The following is a 25,012-nucleotide window of genomic DNA, read 5'->3' as shown; positions in this document are numbered from 1 at the left end:
TAACTGCCACTTTTTTTCCACTTCTGTACGTGTACTTCTTCTTGTACTTTTTATGACTGGGTTTTTGGGATAAAATATTTCTCAAAGTCAGGCCACAAAACCGCGCATACAATTGATAATCTAGGGTTCCTTTTGTTCCTAACTGATTGAAAGACCCGAAGGCCACCCATAGGGGCTTTTGAGCAGTATAACTATACACAATTTATTTAAACAAAATAAAGTTGCTATCCCTGGAAATGAAACGACCTGCACCTACTTAAAACTTGAAAATTTAATTTACAATACCCGATATACGCAACATTATGGCACCATACTTACTAATACTAGCTTATTGCCTCTCTTCCCTCTTAATCGCACTATCAGTTTTCAATATCTATAAATACCACATATTCTGGATATGTGGAATATTATTCATTGTACAGCTGGTGTTTCAAAAGTCTTGCGAGGCTGTACTTTTTGGATAACTTTTTATCCATTTGTCTAAACTTCATTCTTATTATCTGTAAAACGTTATTGGTACTCGTTTTTGGTGACTTTTCAAGTTTTAACGTTACCATGGTCACCATAGCAACCGCTATTAACTATTAAGGGGTAGTCTCTAACGGCCGTTTCTCACACAACCCAGCGTGTTCCGCACATTTTTACTTTAATCAATTATGATTACAAACTTGGTATAAACTGTGTGTCTTTCAATACTCTAAATGCAATTTTGATATATTATACATTTGCATGCTTATACATTTCTTACTTTGTAACAGTTTAACTTAGATCGACAGTCGACTATACGGTACTTTCATATTTTCCGTCGTCTGACTGTACCTTTGACCGGCGATTGTAGGGACGTTCCCTCGATTAAAATAAATAGTTCTCAGATAAGTAAATTGCGAGCGTGCTTAGTTACTCTTCGCTGGAAAGTCGACTATTTTCTCGTCATAATTATCATCGGTATTTACAATCTAATAACAAATCACAAATTCGACACTCTTACAGAATCATCTAGCCCTTAATTTAAATAGTGTTTCACAGTATGGAGAAATTGTTTTTTGCTTCCTGAATGTAAATGCAAAATAATATCCATTTTCAATACTGAATTCGCTTGTTGTCATTCAGTACCAAACTTAGATATTCGCCAATCGGCCATTAGTTTATCAGCTGATACTACAATGGAACTTGTTTTCAAGTGGCCGAACTTGAGCACTGGGTAATTCATTTACTTTTTATTCCCGCTAAAATTACACTTACATTAGCGATTCCCTTTAAATGAATAATATGCCATATTCTTAAATTCGAATAAAATCTAACCCGTTGATCTGAAGATATCACTTTAACTTATTTTTTGATTTCTTAAGACCCGTGTTTGTTTTAAACTTTCTGCTCCGAAGAGGAGAAATTATTTTTTAGGAGAGCCACTCAGATATGGGCACCGTATTGTGTAGATTATTTAGTCATATCTTTTCAATATCTTACGTTCTATCACTCCACCCTTAGCCGCCTAAGAGAGATGTAGTAAAGACTGTGTTTCGTTTTTTTTCCACTCTTGTATTCGAAACCTGGATATGATAAAATTCTCGTTATGAATCGCAATATGTACGTCTTGTAAAACGCCTGATATTTTGTTACAATATCGAATATTGTGAAAAAATCGTTATAATATATTGTCGACATCGTAGCTGGAAGAAATACAAGCCATAGATAATTAGTTTCAAATCAGTCGCACAACAAAATCAGATTCCAGCTTCCTATCACTTAATTACTGATAATTCTTCTTGTTTGCCTAATTGGTTTTCTAACTCTCCCCAAATTACACGTCTGCTGTAGAGAAAAGTGTCAAAACCAACACCATAATAGTGAACTAGCCTGCTGATTGGTTACAATTTATTTACGAGCATGTAAAATTATATTATACTCAAAACATGACCTACTTCACATTAATGTAACTTCAAATGAGCCATATCAATTTTGTGTTTGATAATACGAGAAGAACCCACATGCACTTAGGTGATTCACAAACAACAGTTGAAATATTAAACAAAAGTGAATTAAAGATAAGCACCAAACTTAAGCAATTTTATACTATATATATTACCCACCGATCACCAACTCAGTTAAGAAAAAGTTCCAATAAAATTTGATTAAACGTTCGAAGTTAAAGCGTCTTAAAAGCATTAAAAAATATATAGTCCTTCTAGTAAATGCGAAATTAACATAATTTTCGTAACAAAATAGCATTCAAAAATAATTAAATCGGTATCAAAATAGAGTTTAAAGATTACGGTATATAACCCATTTTGAAAACGAGCTAAAATATACCCACTTGAGTAACACATTTTGTTCTTGACCATCGTTATCAAAGACTCATCAGAGAGGTGGAAAGACATGCCAGGAGCAACAACAATTCTACGGTCATAGAACTTTCAGAGCTTTTTGAATCCATCTGAACCTGACTGACATTATTCTGTACCAAATTTGGAGAAGTCTGTGCCAGTGACACATAAAATTCTCCTAGCAGTGACTGGCACACTAACGGGATCCTGGAACCTGAGCAATTTGTCGTAAATTCTTGATCGTATTTTCCTGGGGAGACCTTCATCCCAAACCCTTTGTTGCAAGTAACTGTGATGGTCTCTCCTGGTAGGAAAAATGGAACTTTCTCCTCATGCAAAATACTCCCTTCTGTCACACTGATCTCCTTACAAGGGACATTTTGAAGCATTTCAAGCTCCTTGCCAGTTACAATATCGATGGAGGACAATGTTATTCTGCTCAGCCAGTTGAGGGAAGTAATGATGGGTAGAGTGAGAGTAAGAAAGTTAGGATACTGCCTGAGTGACCATGGACCCTCCAGTTCTTGGCACATCAGAAGCTCCTGACTGAGGTCACCTCCATTCTCACTACCATTTGCACAAGCCTGTAAGGATACTGTACCGAAGATCGAATGAGTTATGCTCATATCTGGCTTTATGGCTGAGAAGCACATGTTCCCTTTGTCCATCTTCACCTTTACCACAGCACACCCTGAAATGTTTTTCTCTTCGACCGGGATAATTTCCCACTGCTGGGCTGTCTCGCAGGCTGAAGTCCAGAACAGCTGATATCCCAGGGACGAGGATCGCTCGGTTTCCGTGAAGTTTACCTCCACACACCTGAATATATCGCTCCTCTGGAAAACCACGAAGGACTTTTTTGCGTTTAACCTGTCCTGTTTGGTCATGTTTATCTCGGACAACTCTGGAAGCGGATCATCACAGTCTTTCACCCTGAATATAAAATGGGATGCGTTGTCAGTCTCGTAGATCAGGCTGCTCCCCTCTTCCCGGTACAAAGAGCACTCAGACGGCCGATCTAGGTTGAACGAGAACGTCTCACATTTCTTTTCATACTTGCAGTATTCCCGGCATTCGTTACCAGGAGTAACATTAAACTGCAGGAACGGCTCCGACTTTATGACAACGTTGTGTGTGACACAGTTGTGATTTCTCTTCAAAGTGTATACGACAGAGAGGAGGCTAATTATTGCTGTTGCAATGATTGTATGTTTTTTGGACGACATTTTTGTTCGCAAAAAAATATCAAGTTGAAAAATGCGCTTCTAAAAAATCTGTTGGCGCTAAACAATTTGCAGGCATCTGTGTCATGTGTGTTTGAGTCTTTCCACGTGACATGGTCCGCTCCATTTTTCATTGTTTACAATCAAACAGATGATGAGCCTTCAAAGTTTGATAAAAGGATTTCAAAACGGTCATAAATTTAAAGACTTTGCTACAAAGTTTGACAAAAAGGTTTTAACACAGGCATTATTAAAAATACCTGTATTTAAAATAATATAAAGGACGCGCCTGACAGTGCACCTGACAACTCTCTAGGCAATATGTGGTGGTCCGGTTCATTTTTCAACAATCACATTATATTTAACTTCTATACAGATCCTAAAAAAGAGGATTCGTTTATTCAAGATATCATAAATCCGTTCATCCCAAGCTATCTCAAAAAAGGCATGGCTGAAAAGACTGCAGACTCCACAGTTGATATAGATATATCTAACCTGATCCTGCCTAGTAAGGAAGTTGACGATATAAGGATTACCCATACTATGAGCCACCAACATAACCGGAATATTCTCTTATCGTTTTCTTGATAGTTTGAAAATTGCAAACGCACGCACGAACTCACACAATTTTTGGGATTATTAATATAGATTATACATGATATGTTATACGTATGCTGTAGAGAGTAGTCACAAAACCATCACACCTCAATAGTGAACAAGCCTGCTTAATGGTTACAATATGTTTACGAGTATGTAAAATGATATTATACTTAACACATGAACCACTTCACATTGAGTGTCATTGACGTAACCCCAAAATTACCCACATTATTCTACTGTTATCTGAGGTGGTGCGTGACGATAATTTGTTTGAGCTTGACAACGCTTGAACGCTTGTTTGGCATAAAAGCCATCTTACAATGACGGTTTCGGTATAATAGCTTTAGAACTATAGCTGGCAGTTGTGCTATATTTGGCAAGAAGTCTTTATACATGTTTGTGTGACGCAGCAGAAAGCAATCTATTTCTAATTTCTTGAACTTGCATGTTTCGTTGAACAGCGGATACATGCCACGTTGTGTGTTATGTGACACAGTTGTGTTATGTGACACAGTTGTGGTTTCTCTTCAAAGTGTATACGACAGAGAGGAGGCTTATTATTGCTGTTGCAATGATTGTAAGTTTTTTGGACGACATTTTAGTTCGCAAAAAAATATCAAGTTGAAACATGCACTTCTAAAAAATCTGTTGGCGCTGAACATGAAACAATCTGCAGGCATCGGCGTCACGTGTGTTTGAGTCTTTCCACGTGACATATGGTCCCGTGGTCCGCTCCATTTGCCATTGTTCACAATCAAACAGATGATGAGCCTTCAAAGTTTGATAAAAGGATTTCAAAACGGTCATAAATTTAAAGACTTTGCTTCAAAGTTTGAAAAAAAGGTCTTAACACAGGCATTATTGAAAATACCTGGTAGTGTTTTCCTTAAAACAAATAACTAAAGCTCAAAACTCCATTGTAACTCCTGGGTACTTGATATTCAAAATAGAGCGAAGTGCGGTGAACAACATCTAGTTTTTCAAGGAATACTATTATTAACTGGTCATGTTTTATTACAGGGTAAGGAGTTGGCCGTTTGTTAAAGTAATATGATCCCCGTTGTTATGGCAATGATCAATATGTGTTATATTACACGAACTGTTCCTCGTACATAAATTCTGGTTAGCAGGTATGCTCTCCAAGGATCATGCGTTATTTGCGATACTTTTGATAGTTTTATCAGTTGATTTGTTCTTGTGCACTTTTATTTAATCAGTCCTTAAATTTCCAGATATACGTTAACGTATAAATAATAATAGCTTTTTGGTTTTTGGGCCATTACTCATACTGTTTCCTCTAAAGACGAAAACGTAAAACTTAGTGCAGATAAGAACATCCCTGTTGTTCGACGAATTTGAGTTGTTAGTTGCTACAGCTTTTGATATTTCTGAACTTTTTGATGTTTTGATCTAAAAACATGATTGTCACATAACCCAATTTAAGCTTTTCGTCCGTTTTATATATGCTTAGATGAAAGTACAGGCTCATTGCTTAAACATGGGAAATGACAATTTATTTAGTTGAGGGGCCATTTATTTAGTTGAAAGTAGGTCTGCTACTCAGCTACTGTTAGTTAATGATCTTTGCAATCTAAAAGTTTACGTGCGTCAACCACGCGTCAAATTGCCTAGGTACTATTTATATTAAACAAAGCAATCTCTCGACTCTCACTCTCAGAATGACATGATATTGCAGCAGCACAACTAGGTAGCTGCACACAACTAACGCTGCTGGCTACAGATGTACGCATGATATCAACATATTGTGTAAGTTATTAATGTAACTAAGTAATATGCTACATATAACTTGATACTCATATAAATAATAACATGATTTAGTTTAATTTAATTATCAATTGCTGTTTTAATAAGTACATATTCATGTTTTTCTCATTCGCTCGATTCTTTTTTGCATTTTTAGTTGCAGTCGCCTCATGTTAATATCTGTTAATTGATTTGCAAAGTGATCAGTATATTTCTATCCTAATTTTGATTTCGCCAAACTACTTGTTGAAATGCAAGGTTTTGCTTAACATAAAATCTTAAAATTATCTTCTCTAGTGGATAATTGGTATTTTGTTTCAAGGATAGTATTAGTAATAACTAATAACCATCATGAGTTTACTGATTAAGGTTGTCTGATGTATTCAATTTCAGGTACGCGGTGGAATCATAATCATAGTTTTAGTTGTTATCCTCTCATGCATTGTGCTGAGGCACAATGCAATAGAAGGTACACCACGATCTATATCCTCAGATAACCCACAATATATCACCGTTTTAGATTCATCTTCAGAGAAGCGAGGTCAGCTCGATGATGTAACGTCCGATTTGAACGTTATGAAACAGACACCTAAACTTCAGTCTAATCAGAAAACATCAAACTCATCATCAGAAAATGTCGTGGAGCCAAAACTCACAGACCTTCCTATCTTAAAACTGGAACGTCACAAGAAGTATTTACCAGCAATGATAAAGGAATCAGACGATATTATATCCCTTTTACCAGACACTGGTTTTCTCTCTGATTACAAGAGTTTCTGTTGGAATGGTAAAACAGAAACTTTAAGGTGCCTTCCTGGTGCGTACATAGCCGGTATGCCGAAGTGCGGAACAACAGACCTATTCGCAAAATTAGAATGGCACCCGAATATATTAAAGCCTCCAACGGGAAAGGAAAATATGTACTGGTCGAGGAGTAGAGTGGGGAGGAAAGCAGGGTTGTATCTGCCTGGACACAGAAACAAGGAAACATTTGACAGTTTTACAGGGAGAATGACGAACATTGAGATGAAGGATAATCACGGAGCGATCATATTAGATGGGACACCTATCCTGCTTTCGGATCATAGGGAGTGGGAGACAAGGTACCCCTGGGCCACTAACCCTCCGTACACTAACGCTGATATCATACATTTTGTCTCCCCACAAGCTAAGGTAATCGCCATGGTCCGTGATCCTGTTGAACGACTCTGGTCAGATTATCTGTACTTTGATAGAGGGGAGAAGAGGACTCCGGACACTTTCGACAAACACGTGAAGGTTGAAATGAATAGGTTCCAGTCCTGCCTTAAAACTCGTGATCTGAGACACTGTAGTTTTAGCACGGAGAACAGTGTACAGACCCAGCTGAGCCTAGGTTTGTACATTTGTTTTTTGCAAGACTGGAGTGAAAACTTCGGAGATTATCTTCTAGTGATAACTTTGGAAGAGTACAGTCGGAACATGGCTGGAACACTGGAGAGAGTGTTTGAGTTTCTCGAGGTTCAAGTGGACGTTGGTGAGTTAAATGCGTTTTTAGAGCAAAGTAAGATAGAGAATACAAGGCATAACGGTGATGTACTTAAAGGTGATATGTTGAAGCAGACACGGCAGAAATTAAGGAATTTTTATGAGCCGTATAATATCATGCTAGCCAGATATTTTCAGGATAGAAAATTTCTGTTTGAACATTAACTGCTGTATCTCTTTATTTAATTCGTTGATTATTAAATTGATTTGATTGGTCGAAATTGGAGCATGAATATTTGTAATAATTTATTTCCCTTTTTAAACATTATATAGGTAGCTTTTATATTGAAACTTTAAATCGGGAATGATTTGGTGCCATTTAATTAATATTTCATTAAAATAATACACTGAGCGTTATATAGGCGAACTATATTTTTTTTACAAAAATGGCTGAGTAACGTACACTTGGATTACAAGAAGAACAGCTATACTCCAATCTGGATGTAATTCCATTTATAATTATATCGCTATTTATTTAAAATAATTTGTAATCTGTTTGATAGATTATCTATTTGACATTTTTATGTAATAGCTATACGTATTCAATCGGGAATGTGATAGAATGATACATATGGGGTCGTTCACATATTACGTAATCAATATTTTAGCAATTTTTCCCCCTCCCCCCCTCCGTAATCAACCAATCAACCGTAATCAAGACCCAACCCCCCCTCCTCTTAGGACAGCAATATTAAGTAATCATGGACTGACCCCCCTCCTCCCCCTTGACATTTTTTCCTGGAAAACACTTTTCTCGACGTTTCATTGTTCATGCTATCATGATGAGCCGAAATCATTGTTATGATATCCGGCCAAGCACCTTCCTAACAACAATACATTTTATTTCTGAGTAGTGCATATGGGAGTATGGGTCACGTGGCTAATGTTCAGAACTTCTGAACACGCTAGATTAATAGATGTTAAAATTAAGCCACTATCGTCAAAAACGCTATTATTTTGGTTTACTAATATCCTCAAACTTAAATGAACGTGTCCATATAAATTGTAACATTTTATCAATATATAAAACTTGCTCATGCTGTTTAAAAATAAGAAAAGTATACCTCAGTTAATGAAAATCGGCTTGGTTTTAAAAAAGAATTAACGAAAAAAGTTCCTATGGCGATGACAGAGTGCCTATCTAAATAAAAAGTAAAGTCTAGAACTATATAATTTGCCTATTCATATTGCGTAGGCTCTAGAATTAAATAGTAGACATTTTTTACCTTTCATATCTTAAATTTTATGTTCTTCTATTTTTTCAGCTTTCTCATCTCTGCCTTTGTGCTTTTTGCAGCTACTGTAACTGCCACACCCCAGAGGTAGGCAGAGCATCTCAATGCTATCCTCTCGTGGGCTATCTTGGCCCAGCCTCTCTTAAAAAAAAAAAAAAAAAAAAAAAAAAAGCTACTGTAACTTAATTAAAAAATTTTCGATTTGAACTACCAGTCCATGAAAATCTTATCTTACTCTAGACACCTTTGCTCCCTCTAAATTTTCAATCTTTCAATTTCATGTGAACAATCTCTCTAACTTTCATTAGAAATATTACTCTTCCCGATACTTCGATCTAATAGTTAGTTTGGATGAAATTGTTTCCCAGAAACCAATTAGACAGTTAATTGATGATGTTATGAAACCGAATTGAGGTACTGGGAGTCAAAATCCCGAACAAAATTGTAAAATCATATTGTCCCAATCTCTGTCCCATTTTCAGTTTTTGAAGATGAAATTTCCAGGACCGAAATTTTACAGTTTTGACTGATTTTTTCACCTGCAACCAATTAGTAAGTCAACTAAAGATGCCAAATGACACGATTGAGGTGCTGGAAGTTTGATTTCGGTCGGAGGAAGCCCAAAGCAAAAAGCTTAACAAAACAAAAAATTGAATTTTCAAAATCCTGTCCCATTTTCAAATATGAAATTTTCTGAACACAAATTTGACAGATTGGATGAAATTGTTTCCCAGAAACCAATTAGTCAGTTAATTGATGATGTTATTCGAAACCAAATTGAGGTACTGGGAGTCAAAATCCCGAATAAAATTGTAAAATCATATTGTCCCAATCTCTGTCCCATTTTCAGTTATTGAAGATGAAATTTCCAGGACCGAAATTTACAGTTTTGACTGATTTTTTCACCTGCAACCAATTAGTAAGTCAACTGTAGATGCCAAATGACACGATTGAGGTGCTGGAAGTTTGATTTCGGTCCGAGGAAGCGCAGAACAAAAAGCTTAACAAAACAAAAAGTTGAATTTTCAAAATCCTGTCCCATTTTCAAATATGAAATTTTCTGAACACAAATTTGACAGATTGGATAAAATTGTTTCCCAGAAACATATTAGTCAGTTAATTGATGATGTTATGAAACCAAATTGAGGTAATGGGAGTCAAAATCCCGAATAAAATTGTAAAATCATATTGTCTCAATCTCTGTCCCATTTTCAGTTTTTGAAGATGAAATTTCCAGAACCGAAATTTTACGGTTTTGACTGATTTTTTCACCTGCAACCAATTAGTAAGTCAACTGTAGATACCAAATGACACGATTGAGGTGCTGGAAGTTTGATTTCGGTCGGAGGAAGCCCAGAACAAAAAGCTTAACAAAACAAAAAGTTGAATTTTCAAAATCCTGTCCCATTTTCAAATATGAAATTTTCTGAACACAAATTTGACAGATTGGATGAAATTGTTTCCCAGAAACCAATTAGTCAGTTAATTGATGATGTTAGTCGAAACCAAATTGAGGTACTGGGAGTCAAAATCCCGAATAAAATTGTAAAATCATATTGTCCCAATCTCTGTCCCATTTTCAGTTATTGAAGATGAAATTTCCGGGACCGAAATTTTACAGTTTTGACTGATTTTTTCACCTGCAACCAATTAGTAAGTCAACTTGAGATGACAAATGACACGATTGAGGTGCTGGAAGTTTGATTTCGGTCGGAGGAAGCCCAGAACAAAAAGCTTAACAAAACAAAAAGTTGAATTTTCAAAATCCTGTCCCATTTTCAAATATGAAATTTTCTGAACACAAATTTGACAGATTGGATGAAATTGTTTCCCAGAAACCAATTAGTCAGTTAATTGATGATGTTATGAAACCAAATTGAAGTACTGGGAGTCAAAATCCCGAACAAAATTGTAAAATCATATTGTCCCAATCTCTGTCCCATTTTCAGTTTTTGAAGATGAAATTTCCAGGAACGAAATTTTACAGGTTTTGACTGATTTTTTCACCTGCAACCAATTAGTAAGTCAACTTGAGATGCCAAATGACACGATTAAGGTGCTGGAAGTTTGATTTCGGTCGGAGGAAGCCCAGAACAAAAAGCTTAACAAAACAAAAAGTTGAATTTTCAAAATCCTGTCCCATTTTCAAATATGAAATTTTCTGTTCAACACAAATTTGACAGATTGGATGAAATTGTTTCCCAGAAACCAATTAGTCAGTTAATTGATGATGTTATGAAACCAAATTGAGGTACTGGGAGTCAAAATCCCGAACAAAATTGTAAAATCATATTGTCCCAATCTCTGTCCCATTTTCAGTTTTTGAAGATGAAATTTCAAGGACCAGAATTTTACAGTTTTGACTGATTTTTTCATCTGCAACCAATTAGTAAGTCAACTGTAGATGCCAAATGACACGATTAAGGTGCTGTAAGTTTTATTTCGGTCGGAGGGAGCCCAGAGCAAAAAGCTTAACAAAACAAAAAGTTGAATTTTCGAAATCCTGTCCCATTTTCAAATATGAAATTTTCTGAACACAAATTTGACAGATTGGATGAAATTGTTTCCCAGAAACCAATTAGTCAGTTAATTGATGATGTTATGAAACCAAATTGAGGTACTGGGAGTCAAAATCCCGAATAAAATTGTAAAATCACATTGTCCCAATCTCTGTCCCATTTTCAGTTTTTGAAGATGAAATTTCCAGGACCGAAATTTTACAGTTTTTACTGATTTTTTCACCTGCAACCAATTAGTAAGTCAACTGTAGATGCCAAATGACACGATTGAGGTGCTGGAAGTTTGATTTCGGTCGGAGGAAGCCCAGAACAAAAAGCTTAACAAAACAAAAAGTTGAATTTTCAAAATCCTGTCCCATTTTCAAATATGAAATTTTCTGAACACAAATTTGACAGATTGGATGAAATTGTTTCCCAGAAACCAATTAGTCAGTTAATTGATGATGTTATGAAACCAAATTGAGGTAATGAGAGTCAAAATCCAGAATAAAATTTTAAAATCATATTGTCTCAATCTCTGTCCCATTTTCAGTTTTTGAAGATGAAATTTCCAGGACCAGAATTTTACAGTTTTGACTGATTTTTTCATCTGCAACCAATTAGTAAGTCAACTGTAGATGCCAAATGACACGATTGAGGTGCTGGAAGTTTGATTTCGGTCCGAGGAAGCGCAGAACAAAAAGCTTAACAAAACAAAAAGTTGAATTTTCAAAATCCTGTCCCATTTTCAAATATGAAATTTTCTGAACACAAATTTGACAGATTGGATAAAATTGTTTCCCAGAAACATATTAGTCAGTTAATTGATGATGTTATGAAACCAAATTGAGGTAATGGGAGTCAAAATCCCGAATAAAATTGTAAAATCATATTGTCTCAATCTCTGTCCCATTTTCAGTTTTTGAAGATGAAATTTCCAGACCGAAATTTTACAGGTTTTGACTGATTTTTTCACCTGCAACCAATTAGTAAGTCAACTGTAGATGCCAAATGACACGATTGAGGTGCTGGAAGTTTGATTTCGGTCGGAGGAAGCCCAGAACAAAAAGCTTAACAAAACAAAAAGTTGAATTTTCTAAATCCTGTCCCATTTTCAAATATGAAATTTTCTGAACACAAATTTGACAGATTGGATGAAATTGTTTCCCAGAAACCAATTAGTCAGTTAATTGATGATGTTAGTCGAAACCAAATTGAGGTACTGGGAGTCAAAATCCCGAACAAAATTGTAAAATCATATTGTCCCAATCTCTGTCCCATTTTCAGTTTTTGAAGATGAAATTTCAGGGACCGAAATTTTACAGTTTTGACTGATTTTTTCATCTGCAACCAATTAGTAAGTCAACTTGAGATGACAAATGACACGATTGAGGTGCTGGAAGTTTGATTTCGGTCGGAGGAAGCCCAGAACAAAAAGCTTAACAAAACAAAAAGTTGAATTTTCAAAATCCTGTCCCATTTTCAAATATGAAATTTTCTGTTCAACACAAATTTGACAGATTGGATGAAATTGTTTCCCAGAAACCAATTAGTCAGTTAATTGATGATGTTATGAAACCAAATTGAGGTACTGGGAGTCAAAATCCCGAACAAAATTGTAAAATCATATTGTCCCAATCTCTGTCCCATTTTCAGTTTTTGAAGATGAAATTTCCAGGACCGAAATTTTACAGTTTTGACTGATTTTTTCACCTGCAACCAATTAGTAAGTCAACTTGAGATGACAAATGACACGATTGAGGTGCTGGAAGTTTGATTTCGGTCGGAGGAAGCCCAGAACAAAAAGCTTAACAAAACAAAAAGTTGAATTTTCAAAATCCTGTCCCATTTTCAAATATGAAATTTTCTGAACACAAATTTGACAGATTGGATGAAATTGTTTCCCAGAAACCAATTAGTCAGTTAATTGATGATGTTATGAAACCAAATTGAGGTACTGGGAGTCAAAATCCCGAACAAAATTGTAAAATCATATTGTCCCAATCTCTGTCCCATTTTCAGTTTTTGAAGATGAAATTTCAAGGACCGAAATTTTACAGTTTTGACTGATTTTTTCATCTGCAACCAATTAGTAAGTCAACTGTAGATGCCAAATGACACGATTAAGGTGCTGGAAGTTTTATTTCGGTCGGAGGAAGCCCAGAGCAAAAAGCTTAACAAAACAAAAAGTTGAATTTTCGAAATCCTGTCCCATTTTCAAATATGAAATTTTCTGAACACAAATTTGACAGATTGGATGAAATTGTTTCCCAGAAACCAATTAGTCAGTTAATTGATGATGTTATGAAACCAAATTGAGGTACTGGGAGTCAAAATCCCGAATAAAATTGTAAAATCACATTGTCCCAATCTCTGTCCCATTTTCAGTTTTTGAAGATGAAATTTCCAGGACCGAAATTTTACAGTTTTGACTGATTGTTTCACCTGCAACCAATTAGTAAGTCAACTGTAGATGCCAAATGACACGATTGAGGTGCTGGAAGTTTGATTTCGGTCGGAGGAAGCCCAGAACAAAAAGCTTAACAAAACAAAAAGTTGAATTTTCAAAATCCTGTCCCATTTTCAAATATGAAATTTTCTGAACACAAATTTGACAGATTGGATGAAATTGTTTCCCAGAAACCAATTAGTCAGTTAATTGATGATGTTATGAAACCAAATTGAGGTAATGAGAGTCAAAATCCAGAATAAAATTTTAAAATCATATTGTCTCAATCTCTGTCCCATTTTCAGTTTTTGAAGATGAAATTTCCAGGACCGAAATTTTACGGTTTTGACTGATTTTTTCACCTGCAACCAATTAGTAAGTCAACTGTAGATGCCAAATGACACGATTGAGGTGCAGCAAGTTTAATTTCGGTCGGAGGAAGCCCAGAACAAAAAGCTTAACAAAACAAAAAGTTGAATTTTCTAAATCCTGTCCCATTTTCAAATATGAAATTTTCTGAACACAAATTTGACAGATTGGATGAAATTGTTCCCCAGAAACCAATTAATCAGTTAATTGATGATGTTATGAAACCAAATTGAGGTACTGGGAGTCAAAATCCCGAACAAAATTGTAAAATCATATTGTCCCAATCTCTGTACCATTTTCAGTTTTTGAAGATGAAATTTCCAGGACCGAAATTTTACAGTTTTGACTGATTTTTTCACCTGCAACCAATTAGTAAGTCAACTGTAGATGTCAAATGACACGATTGAGGTGCTGGAAGTTTGATTTCGGTCGGTGGAAGCCCAGAACAAAAAGCTTAACAAAACAAAAAGTTGAATTTTCAAAATCCTGTCCCATTTTCAAATATGAAATTTTCTGAACACAAATTTGACAGATTGGATGAAATTGTTTCCCAGAAACCAATTAGTCAGTTAATTGATGATGTTATGAAACCAAATTGAGGTACTGGGAGTCAAAATCCCGAACAAAATTGTAAAATCATATTGTCCCAATCTCTGTCCCATTTTTAGTTTTTGAGGATGAAATTTCCAAGACCGAAATTTTACAGTTTTGACTGATTTTTTCACCTGCAACCAATTAGTAAGTCAACTGTAGATGCCAAATGACACGATTAAGGTGCTGGAAGTTTGATTTCGGTCGGAGGAAACCCAGAACAAAAAGCTTAACAAAACAAAAAGTTGAATTTTCAAAATCCTGTCCCATTTTCAAATATGAAATTTTCTGAACACAAATTTGACAGATTGGATGAAATTGTTTCCCAGAAACCAATTAGTCAGTTAATTGATGATGTTATGAAACCAAATTGAGGTACTGGGAGTCAAAATCCCGAACAAAATTGTAAAATCATATTGTCCCAATCTCTGTCCCATTTTCAGTTTTTGAAGATGAAATTTCAGGACCGAAATTTTACAGTTTTGACTGATTTTTTCATCTGCAACCAATTAGTAAGTCAACTGTAGATGCCAAATGACACGATTGAGGTGCTGGAAGTTTGATTTCGGTCGGAGGAAACCCAGAACAAAAAGCTTAACAAAACAAAAAGTTGAATTTTCAAAATCCTGTCCCATTTTCAAATATGAAATTTTCTGAACACAAATTTGACAGATTGGATGAAATTGTTTCCCAGAAACCAATTAGTCAGTTAATTGATGATGTTATGAAACCGAATTGAGGTACTGGGAGTCAAAATCCCGAATAAAATTGTAAAATCATATTGTCCCAATCTCTGTCCCATTTTCAGTTTTTGAAGATGAAATTTCCAGGACCGAAATTTTACAGTTTTGACTGATTTTTTCACCTGCAACCAATTAGTAAGTCAACTATAGATGCCAAATGACACGAGTGAGGTGCTGGAAGTTTTATTTCGGTCGGAGGAAGCCCAGATCAAAAAGCTTAACAAAACAAAAAGTTGAATTTTCAAAATCCTGTCCCATTTTCAAATATGAAATTTTCTGAACACAAATTTGACAGATTGGATGAAATTGTTTCCCAGAAAACATTTAGTCAGTTAATTGATAATGGTACAGTTAATCCTTTAATTGATGATGGTATGAAACCAAATTGAAGTACTGGGAGTCAAAATCCGGAATAAATTTGCAAAATGTCATAGTTTAATCTGCTCAGAATTAACTAATAGTAGAAGAATATTTGAAGACCAATGAAAACGAGTCTTATAATAAAATAACGTATTCAAATAGTGATATGTTACAGTGTTAATATAATCTTATAGAAAGGCCTTCGTCAACGTGTTCAGAAGCTGTGAATTTGTTTATCAACTTATAAAATAAAGACCATCTTCGACGGCACAACTCACATTACCAAGACTACAAGCTGGAATCTTCTGACTTTTTATATGGAGGTGAAAAATGTAAATACATACAACCAATAATGACAATCAAACTATTATAACAAGACGTGTAAGTAACAAAACACAAATTAAAATTTTCCCTCGAAAATCTAAAAACTCCAAGCCCTTTACTGGCTCACAAATACACACACACACACATGGTAACACTCACATTCACGCCCGCGTACCACAAAACTGAAGGGAAAATATACGACAAAAACATGGCTCCTATAATACTGAAACCAAGCTGTGAAAATCTAGAACAAGGAATACCCATACACGAGTGATACCTTACTTATCGATGTAGGTTCAGTTTTTGCTACGAAATAAAATCACCAACATAAAAAATAAATTTGTCCCTCTATATATACAAAAACCTCAGTAATAAGTGTTTCAATAAAAACGTAATCATCCTTCTGGTAAATGATAATTGAAAGATGAGAACACACTGATAAAGCCCCTGTAACTGTTCAGCTAGGATCTCCGTCGGCGAGGACTCCTAGATCTTGATCGACCGCGGCGTGATCTGCGATATCTTTAGTCACATTTAATAACTATGGACCAGTAGTTATCAATAAATATGCAGATTAAAAAAGTAATTTCGAAAGGGCTTTAAAATTTAAGACCTCGATTTTATCAATTACTTTGTAATAATCAGCCCCATCCAACGATCATAGTAACCGTAATAGTAATACCAATCAGATTGAAAGTTCGTTTCCTAACCTTTTACTGTCCCTCGGGGATCTACTTCTGTCTTTTGGGGATTTGCTTTTCCCGCTATGTCTTCTCTCCTTAGAACTGGACCGTTTTAAACCCGGATGTGACCCTCCACCTCGTTCACTACCGTTACTGTTACCATTCGGAACGTAGTTCTTTCCGCGGTGTGGTGTAGGACTATATCCCCCTCGAGCTCTGTTTGGAGAAGGGCTATGACCACCTCTGCCGCGGAAGGGCGAGGGGCTATGGCCCCCTCTGTTTCGGTTTGGGGAAGGGCTATGACCACCTCTGCCGCGGAAGGGCGAGGGGCTATGGCCCCCTCTGTTTCGGTTTGGGGAAGGGCTTTGGCCACCTCTGCTGCGGAAGGGCGAGGGGCTATGGCCCCCTCTGTTTCGGTTTGGGGAAGGGCTTTGACCCCCTCTGCCGCGGTAAGGCGAGGGATTGAGTCCACCCCTTCCCCGGTGTGGTGACATGCTGCCTCGCCGAGGGCTAGTGTGACCCTGGTGATGAGAGAAAGGACTGCACGGTCTGAAACCAGGGCTCTGGTTCTGTCCTGACATCTGATTTGGCGGCCAGTTCCTACCTCCTCCAGGGAACCTGTAACAAGTTTGTATTTAACAAGAATATATCAGTTAAATAGGGTACTTTAACAGAATCAGTACAACAAACAACTAACATATTGCACAAAGCACGAGGCTGGAAGAGTATCACGTGACTCACCCATGTGCTCGCGCCCTTGCTGCCTGGACCACAGGATGGCAGTCCAAGTTCCTGACGGCGTGTTCTCCTTTCATACTCAGACTAGAACGATTAGGTCCGGCAGATACTTCACTACCGTGAACCATGAACAGGCCGCCAGGGTTCTTAAACACGTGGAGGAAATTGCAGTGCTTTCCTTTAGGGCATTTCATCCGGTGAAACTGGCCTGCAGAGAGGAAGGTTTTAATAAGATAACAGGCACAATAACGAGGCAAAATTAGGTTGGCGGTGGAAACATTACATCACGAAATATCACGAAAATTGAAAAGTTTCAAACTCCGACTTGACGGCCCACATTTTAAGGGATTCTTATTCCAAAGCTTGAAGAAACTAACTGACCACAGATAGCAGATTTCCACTTCTCTATCTTAACAAACTCGCAAGATATCTGTCTCCCGGCGTAGAAGCGGCCATTAAACTTGGCGTACGCTTTGACAGCCTCGTGCTCGTTTTGGTACTGAACGTACACGTTCCCTCTCAAATGTGGCTCGTGGTTACAGCAAACCTGAACAGAGTGACGTATTAATAGTTTTGTGATTCACCAACCTTTTCTATATATAAGGCGCTATTTTCAGATTCAGAATCTCTCTAGTGTGTATTTAAAAACTGAATAATTGTGTTATTTAGAGTAGTACAGTCGCGAGTTTGAGTCTGGTCAGCAGTCCAGTCGCACATCTATGTCATTTAACATGGATGTGACTGTCACGTCGAAGTTCAAGATTGTCGAGTCTAGTCTGATCGTCGAAGTTCAGCTTATCAGCTGAAAACGGGGCAAGTTATTTGACAGTAAAGTCCGCCTACTATTGGTAATCACAAGCCGAGGAAGTGATCTGTCTGATTGTTCAAGTTGACAGTAAAAACAGCACACAGGCCTCACAGTGAACTCGATATATAGCCATTACAGTAAAACCCCGTACAAAATAAAGCCACAGCGCTTACCTTGAACATGGTTACTTGGCCAGCTGCTTGGAATTCAGGGAAAACATCCCAAAAAAATTCTGTGAAAACTTTGTTCGTATCAACATCTTCGTGCTGGGAAATATGAAAATAAGATCTAGAGGGTACATTAAAGCGGAGGTACACTAAATGTGAGGTATATTAAAGCGGAGGTACACTAAATGTGAGGTACATTGAAGCGGAGGTACACTAAATGTGAGGTACATTAAACCGGAGGTACCTCTAGTCCAGAATCTGTGTCGAGGTCGTTAGTGAAGTCCTCTCCTAGGGATATGTGTTGGAACATGGAGGGAAGCAGAATAGTGTCACTGGAGGGTGGCTTCATGTGGTATCTCGAACATCTGGGGGATACCGGTTATGCTATATCAGTAATTTAAACATTGTGCTAGTAAATGCTGGAATTAAGTCTATTGAAACTTTCATCAGTTCGGCTAGACTAAGGTGGTACGGACACGTTGTCAGAATGCCAGAGACACGGTTTCCCAATTTTTTACTGGATTGGAAACCAAACTATGGAAAGAGACTGAGAGGACAACCCCGCAAAGGCTGGATGGCCTGTGTACTCGAGGATGCGGCTGGTTTTACAGGTGTCGATAACATCAGCAGAGACCAGGGACAAAAGAAAATCGAGATTATTTTGCCCAAAAATCGCGATACCGCGATTTTTGACAGACTATACATAAGACTATACATAAAATTTATCGCTAAGAATGGGGAAAATCGCGATCTCGTACATGCCGCGATTTCCTTTTGTCCCTGGCAGAGACGCAGTAAAATAGTTAGCTTTAAAACGAGTGGAATGGAGGAAAATGTTACACCGTAGAAGAGATGTGTGTGATGCAGGCCACTCCAACGACTAGGAGGAGACCTCTTCATGTAGCATGTATGTAGCTAGTAAATAAGCCAGGTTACTGCCCAGAACTATGAACCAAAAGATCGCAGACCCATTTCTTTCTATAACAACAAGACCCCAACAATAATTGTAATAAGTCTCGCTTAAATGACTTAAATGTACATCTTTGTTGGCTATATTTTAATGTCGAAGCGTGTAATCAATGTTAGAATTTATTTATTATTTAATAATTAAAATTTCAAATACCTGTCTCCGAACCGGCAGGCTCCAGTCTTGAGGTAGAAGGAGCAGTATTTAACATCGAGTTCAGTACCATATTGGGGGTAGGAGGAGGGAGCCAGGGGGTTACTGTATTCCTAGGAGGGTTGTGTACATACTGCACCCACGTTAGTAACATAAGTTACAAGTAAGTAACAGTAAGTTACATTATTAGTAACATTTAGTTACATTATTAGTAACATGTAGTTACAGTGAACACTGAACAACCGCACAAATCACCAAGTTTAAATAATCGCCTGTACATTTATTCAGCCACTAGAGTGACTAGACTGATCAACCTATCAACTATTATTTGGGGAAACTGTGAAACCTCGAACACCAGACCAGTGTAGTTCTGGAACATTTGAGCTTAGTTGACCCGGAATTCAGGTATACATTGCAAACGCTAAACTTATAACTGCAGCATTTACTCCTGTAACTAAGGTCGCAGTGCAACTTGCACAAAATATCAAAAACAGTACATACTGTAACATCAAACATGTTACAAAACTTACCTTTTCACATAGATTAATCATGTTTAAGTTGAGCACAGAACAGAAGAGACGTACATGATGCAACAACAAGCACAAGGAGTATAAAACAAGCACAAGGAGTCTAAAACAAGCACAAGGAGTCTAAAAGAAGCACAAGGAGTCTACAACAAGCACAAGGAGACAAGGAGACAAAGGATCTACAAAGAGGCAACTATAACACTGAGAACTCTCTCAGATCGTCTTAACTACTAAACACATTACACTGTCAGAGCAGTATTAGTAGGGATGAACTTGTAATCTACATTTTACAGTCCACACGACGTGATGCTAGGAGTGGGGGCCGACGTGAACATAATAACGGTCATAAATAGTCTTAACTTATAATATTATGTACCATGAAGTAAGGTTTTTTTAAACATATGTCTCAGACCCACAGCTAGATCTGTGAATTTTAGGCAGACCCACTCGACTGCGGCCAAATTTTGCGCATTATGAGCCCCTGTTAAATAGTGGGTCTGGCAATCAGAATGGTGGGTCTTCACCTTAGAAAAGTTGGTCTGGCAACCAGAATGGTGGGTCTTCACTCTAAAAGAGTGGGTCTGGCAACCCAAATGGTGGGTCTGAAAAACTCATCGGATTTTCGCTTCCCGCGAACATGATTTTTTCTGAAAATTTTTGTCAAGCTAGATCTGTAAATCTATCAAATATGTTTTTTAAAAACCTTACCATGAAGTAACTATGTATTCAACGTACACACGTACACTGGTACACACGTACAAACAAACAAACAGAGTCAAATACAAACTTACCTCTTCCTTAGCATCCTCAATGAGAGTCTCAAACTGCTTCAACATCTCCTGATTTCAGTAGTTAAGAAAAATTGCTTTACAGCTGTCTTTTAAAATTAACTTGAATTTTTGACTTGAAATCATCACTAGTATCATCAGCTTATTAATTTATTTGCACTGCTTCCAAAAAGAACAGCTTTAATCATGATGATTAGGTCTATGATATCAGAAAGGATACAGATGGTCTATAAGCAGGCAGCTTTCAGCAGGCGGGTTAGAAGTGTGTTACTCGTCACTTTACTCCTACAAAAATGTGGGAATGTACTGATCTGGGGTTACAGGGTGGGCCAAAATGAACTTAATGTTCCTTTTTCAATGCCATACAATTTGTTAAATTGTCAGTATCTAGTGGTGTGGTTAGCCTACTCCACCCTGTATAAATCCACAGATCAATAATTCTGATGTCTGATTTAAGGACTTTTTTGGAAAATAATTCACTGGGGTTTTGATTTCTAAGAGTTAAGGAGTTTGGAGTTGATTTCTATCATCATTATATTATATGTATGTATTAATCTTAATTGAGATTACAGTCAAGAGTATTACTGTGCTCCTGATTAGGAAGACTTGTAAATTTCTAAGTTAAGTTAGAAACGTGGTATGTAATGGACATTTTTGATAGATTCTAATTTTCCGGCCTAAAGAGTTTTATATTTTTGCGTCCAGAATTTTTATTTGTATTAGCGGTGTTCACAATTGCAACTTAAAGTTAGTAGACCTATAATTATTTCAGCAGCATGCAGCCTATTATTTAACCAAAGTCTTAAAAATAAATAGAATATATCTACATTATTATACTTTAATTAGGCAATATGATGATTTTATAACTTACATTATATCAACAAATATTATATGCTAAGATATCTATTAAACAACAACTAAGTTATCCTATATAAATGACCTCAGCAGTCAGCAACCACCATTGCAATTAAATAGGAGCATAACGTAAGTTTTGACTTAAACGTTTTAGTCAACAGTATCACTAGTTTTCAATCACAGGCTGATGCATATTATGTGAATGCTTAAATACATCCAGAATTTGTCGCAAATTTTAATGAATTTAGCTGTCACCCGTGTCATGCTTATCAAACCGATTACACTGATATATAATAGGTATTATGACAGTAACCTAAATGCACTTGAAACAAAATGACACCACTACGATTAGAGTTTCTGAATGTTAAAAACGACCACCTCTTAAAACAAGCTCCTCAATTAATCGGACCACGTTCCTCAATTAATGGGACCACATTCCTCAATTAGTGGGACCACATTCGGCGAATAGAATGACGATTAGCGGTCTGTCATTAAATGTCAGTCTTAAAGGTAAAGATTTCGGATTATAACGGGATCTATCGCTGGAGAAACAAAGATACTAATAAAAATAGGGTTAGGATTGAAAATAGTTATACATTCTCGCTGTCGTGAACTGTACTCATGCGTCGATTACTAAATTACAAGTCAGTACGCTAAAAGTTTTAAAGTTTTATAGCTGTTCGTTAATTCTTCCTTCATCCGTTCATCCGACTAAAGGAAGACCTCCATTTCAAATCTAACTGAGCGACTCAGATGTCGGATAGTATGCTAAAAAATACAGCAGGACTCTAATGTTCATTTCTTGAAAATGAGTCTGGGAGTGAAAGTTATCAGCAATGGGTCTAGCAATGGGTCTAGACTCCAGGGCCAGGGCCTACACAAATTTATGGCACTACGACTGAGAGACAATTTACGAAGAGTAGGTCAAGTTCAAAATACACTTCATAAGTCATAACCAATAACCATGTTACAGTGGTTTAATGGTGTGCGATACGGGTACAAAGTGTGTTTTGTGGATAATCCAATAAACTAATTCGGTAAAACCTATCGGGAAATTCAATTTGTGCTTTTTAAACGGACTGTAAACAGTTCTCTACGATACATTGGAACGCCGGCAAATATAGTGTCGGTACAATGAACACATCGCGTTAACTGGAACTTCAGCTCTACAAGCTGTCATGAATGTAGCTAAAACCTACACGTCTGCGTCTACTACAATCTTTTCAACAACTATCCGTGACTAAAATTGCAAAGAATAATTCCCCGAACTACGGATTTTAACCCTATCCGCCCGGTAATTTCTATCTTTATCTAAATAAAATACTCTTCACGTGAGTTCTGGCTAGAATCTTGATAACACTAATGAACACACTAATAAAACAATTACATTTCGACTTGATTCTCCATCTAGTATAGCGACACTCTGCAAAATCGACAAATTCATTTTGATTCTCCCAAGATGACCGAAGAGGCTTTCATGTTTTGGTGACAACTTTGTGGTTGCGTCAGCAAAGCTGTCACCAAAACATCAAAATGAACCAAACTGCCAAATCCCACTGAACTTAAGATCGAATCGCTAAGCAGCGCTAACATAACGGTTATAAATATAATGCGCTATTAAAACGACGAGGTTTTTAAAGTAAAACGGTCCAGTTTAAAGTCAGAGACTCTGCACGAGATTTTACATGAACAAGAAATGAACCAGAGATCGACCTACAGGTAGAGGTCGTCTGACCGTCTCAACCTTTATGTGCGCGGACTGGAGGGCTAATCAATGTAATTGTGCACTGCTTGCCACTACATTACAAGATTTTAACTTGCTTGAGATCATGGAGTGTTTTAACTTACTTCACGAATTTTGAGAATTGTAGCTTAAGGGAGGGAGGGACTTAGATGGTAACATTATTTAAGTTAATATAAGAATAAATATCAAGATATTTTGCAGTTAACTGGTTTAACTTGACATTGAACGGTAAGCCGAGGTTTTAAATAGGATTCTTAAAGCGTAAGAGGTACCTCAAGTCTCAACACATGAGCACACTTCATCGGTGCACGATACGCTGAATATTTTGAACTTGGAATTCTGCAGTAATCGTACGATCACGAGCGACAAAATATGATAAACAGCTTATGCGATTCTTAAAGCGTAGCCTCGACGCATGAGCAAACTTCATCGGTGCACGATACGCTGAATATTTTGAACTTGGAATTCTGCAGTAATCGTACGATCACGAGCGACAAAATATGATAAACTGCTTACGCGAAAGAAAATCTGAAGCTGCCAAGTGACGAGTGCCAGAGCTATGACGAGATGATGTAGGACAATAAAGAACTCCATCCACTCAAAATAGGGTACCCCAACCCCGCTACATTACTGAGGACCAGCTTTACAAGTTTTATAGTCCGGTAAGCTGCTACCATTAACCTGAGTGGGGGCTAGAGAAATAATTTGACTGGTACCGAAGGAGATGTGACTGCTTTGCCGATATAGTCTTTGAGAGTTCTAAATATTCAACCAGTGGCACTTATGGTATTATGCATTATAGTATGCCTAATCATGATCACTACATCTATCTTAATATGTGAAAAGAGATGATATGTAGTATTTATAACACACCCACAATCCACACCATTGAACACACATATTGCCGACGTCACAGCAGCTCTCCTGTACAAGGACCACCAATTACCAATGATTTGATAGTATTAGTAACCAAATTCAAAGACAAAACTTAGTTTAAGTAAAACTTGGAGATTGATGAAAAATTGTAAAACTTGAGAATCGTTCAGAGATGGAACTATGGCAATAATTCTGAAAGTTTTATCGGCAATACTTTCAATGAGCCCCCTCACAATACATAATTCTACCGTACATTACAGTCTCGACGGAGGATTATACCGTAGGTGATATATTATTGCATAGCACTCTTCCATATCAATAATACAGAATATAATAAAATATATCTATATATTGGTGGTATATCTATAAATATAGATAAACCGCCTATCCGGGACTTCACATCACCGAACTCCAATTCTATACTGGACTGGCGTATCGATCGAGAGGCATCTGCTCTCTGGGGTGGTCAGCAACTCTGATGGCCTGTCGAGTTTCGACGAAGCAGATCAAAGGTATCAAAGGTAAGGAATAGCGCAAATCAGTCACTATTAACGGCTGGAATTGAAAAACAAAAGTGCAAAAATACTGACTGGAGCAGAAACAGCTACTAGACATATTGTATTGACAGTGTATTGTACCGTTTGTGCATTATACCATAGGTGAGACATTTTTACTGCCCCTCCTCCAGTTGAAACGGAA

At 37.0% G+C, this 25,012-nt stretch overlaps 2 protein-coding genes across 2 annotated transcripts in view; both read left to right on the top strand.

The window, feature by feature from the left end:
• The window catches only part of LOC134816726 (arginine and glutamate-rich protein 1-A-like), a 1,122,901-nt gene that overhangs the window by 14,873 nt on the left and 1,083,016 nt on the right, over positions 1 to 25,012 (top strand). The gene's annotated exons all lie outside the window — the stretch shown is intronic.
• Positions 5,824 to 7,939, top strand: LOC134816801 (carbohydrate sulfotransferase 15-like). The gene is made up of 2 exons (XM_063825794.1): positions 5,824 to 5,914; positions 6,305 to 7,939. The coding sequence occupies exons 1-2, from the start codon at positions 5,897 to 5,899 to the stop codon at positions 7,601 to 7,603; spliced, it is 1,317 nt and encodes a 438-aa protein (XP_063681864.1). The 5' UTR covers positions 5,824 to 5,896; the 3' UTR covers positions 7,604 to 7,939.

This window comes from Bolinopsis microptera, chromosome 6, assembly GCF_026151205.1.
Source record: "Bolinopsis microptera isolate Bmic1 chromosome 6, MBARI_Bmic_1.0, whole genome shotgun sequence".
Lineage (NCBI taxonomy): Eukaryota > Metazoa > Ctenophora > Tentaculata > Lobata > Bolinopsidae > Bolinopsis > Bolinopsis microptera.
This window is presented reverse-complemented; position numbering and strand designations above follow the sequence as displayed.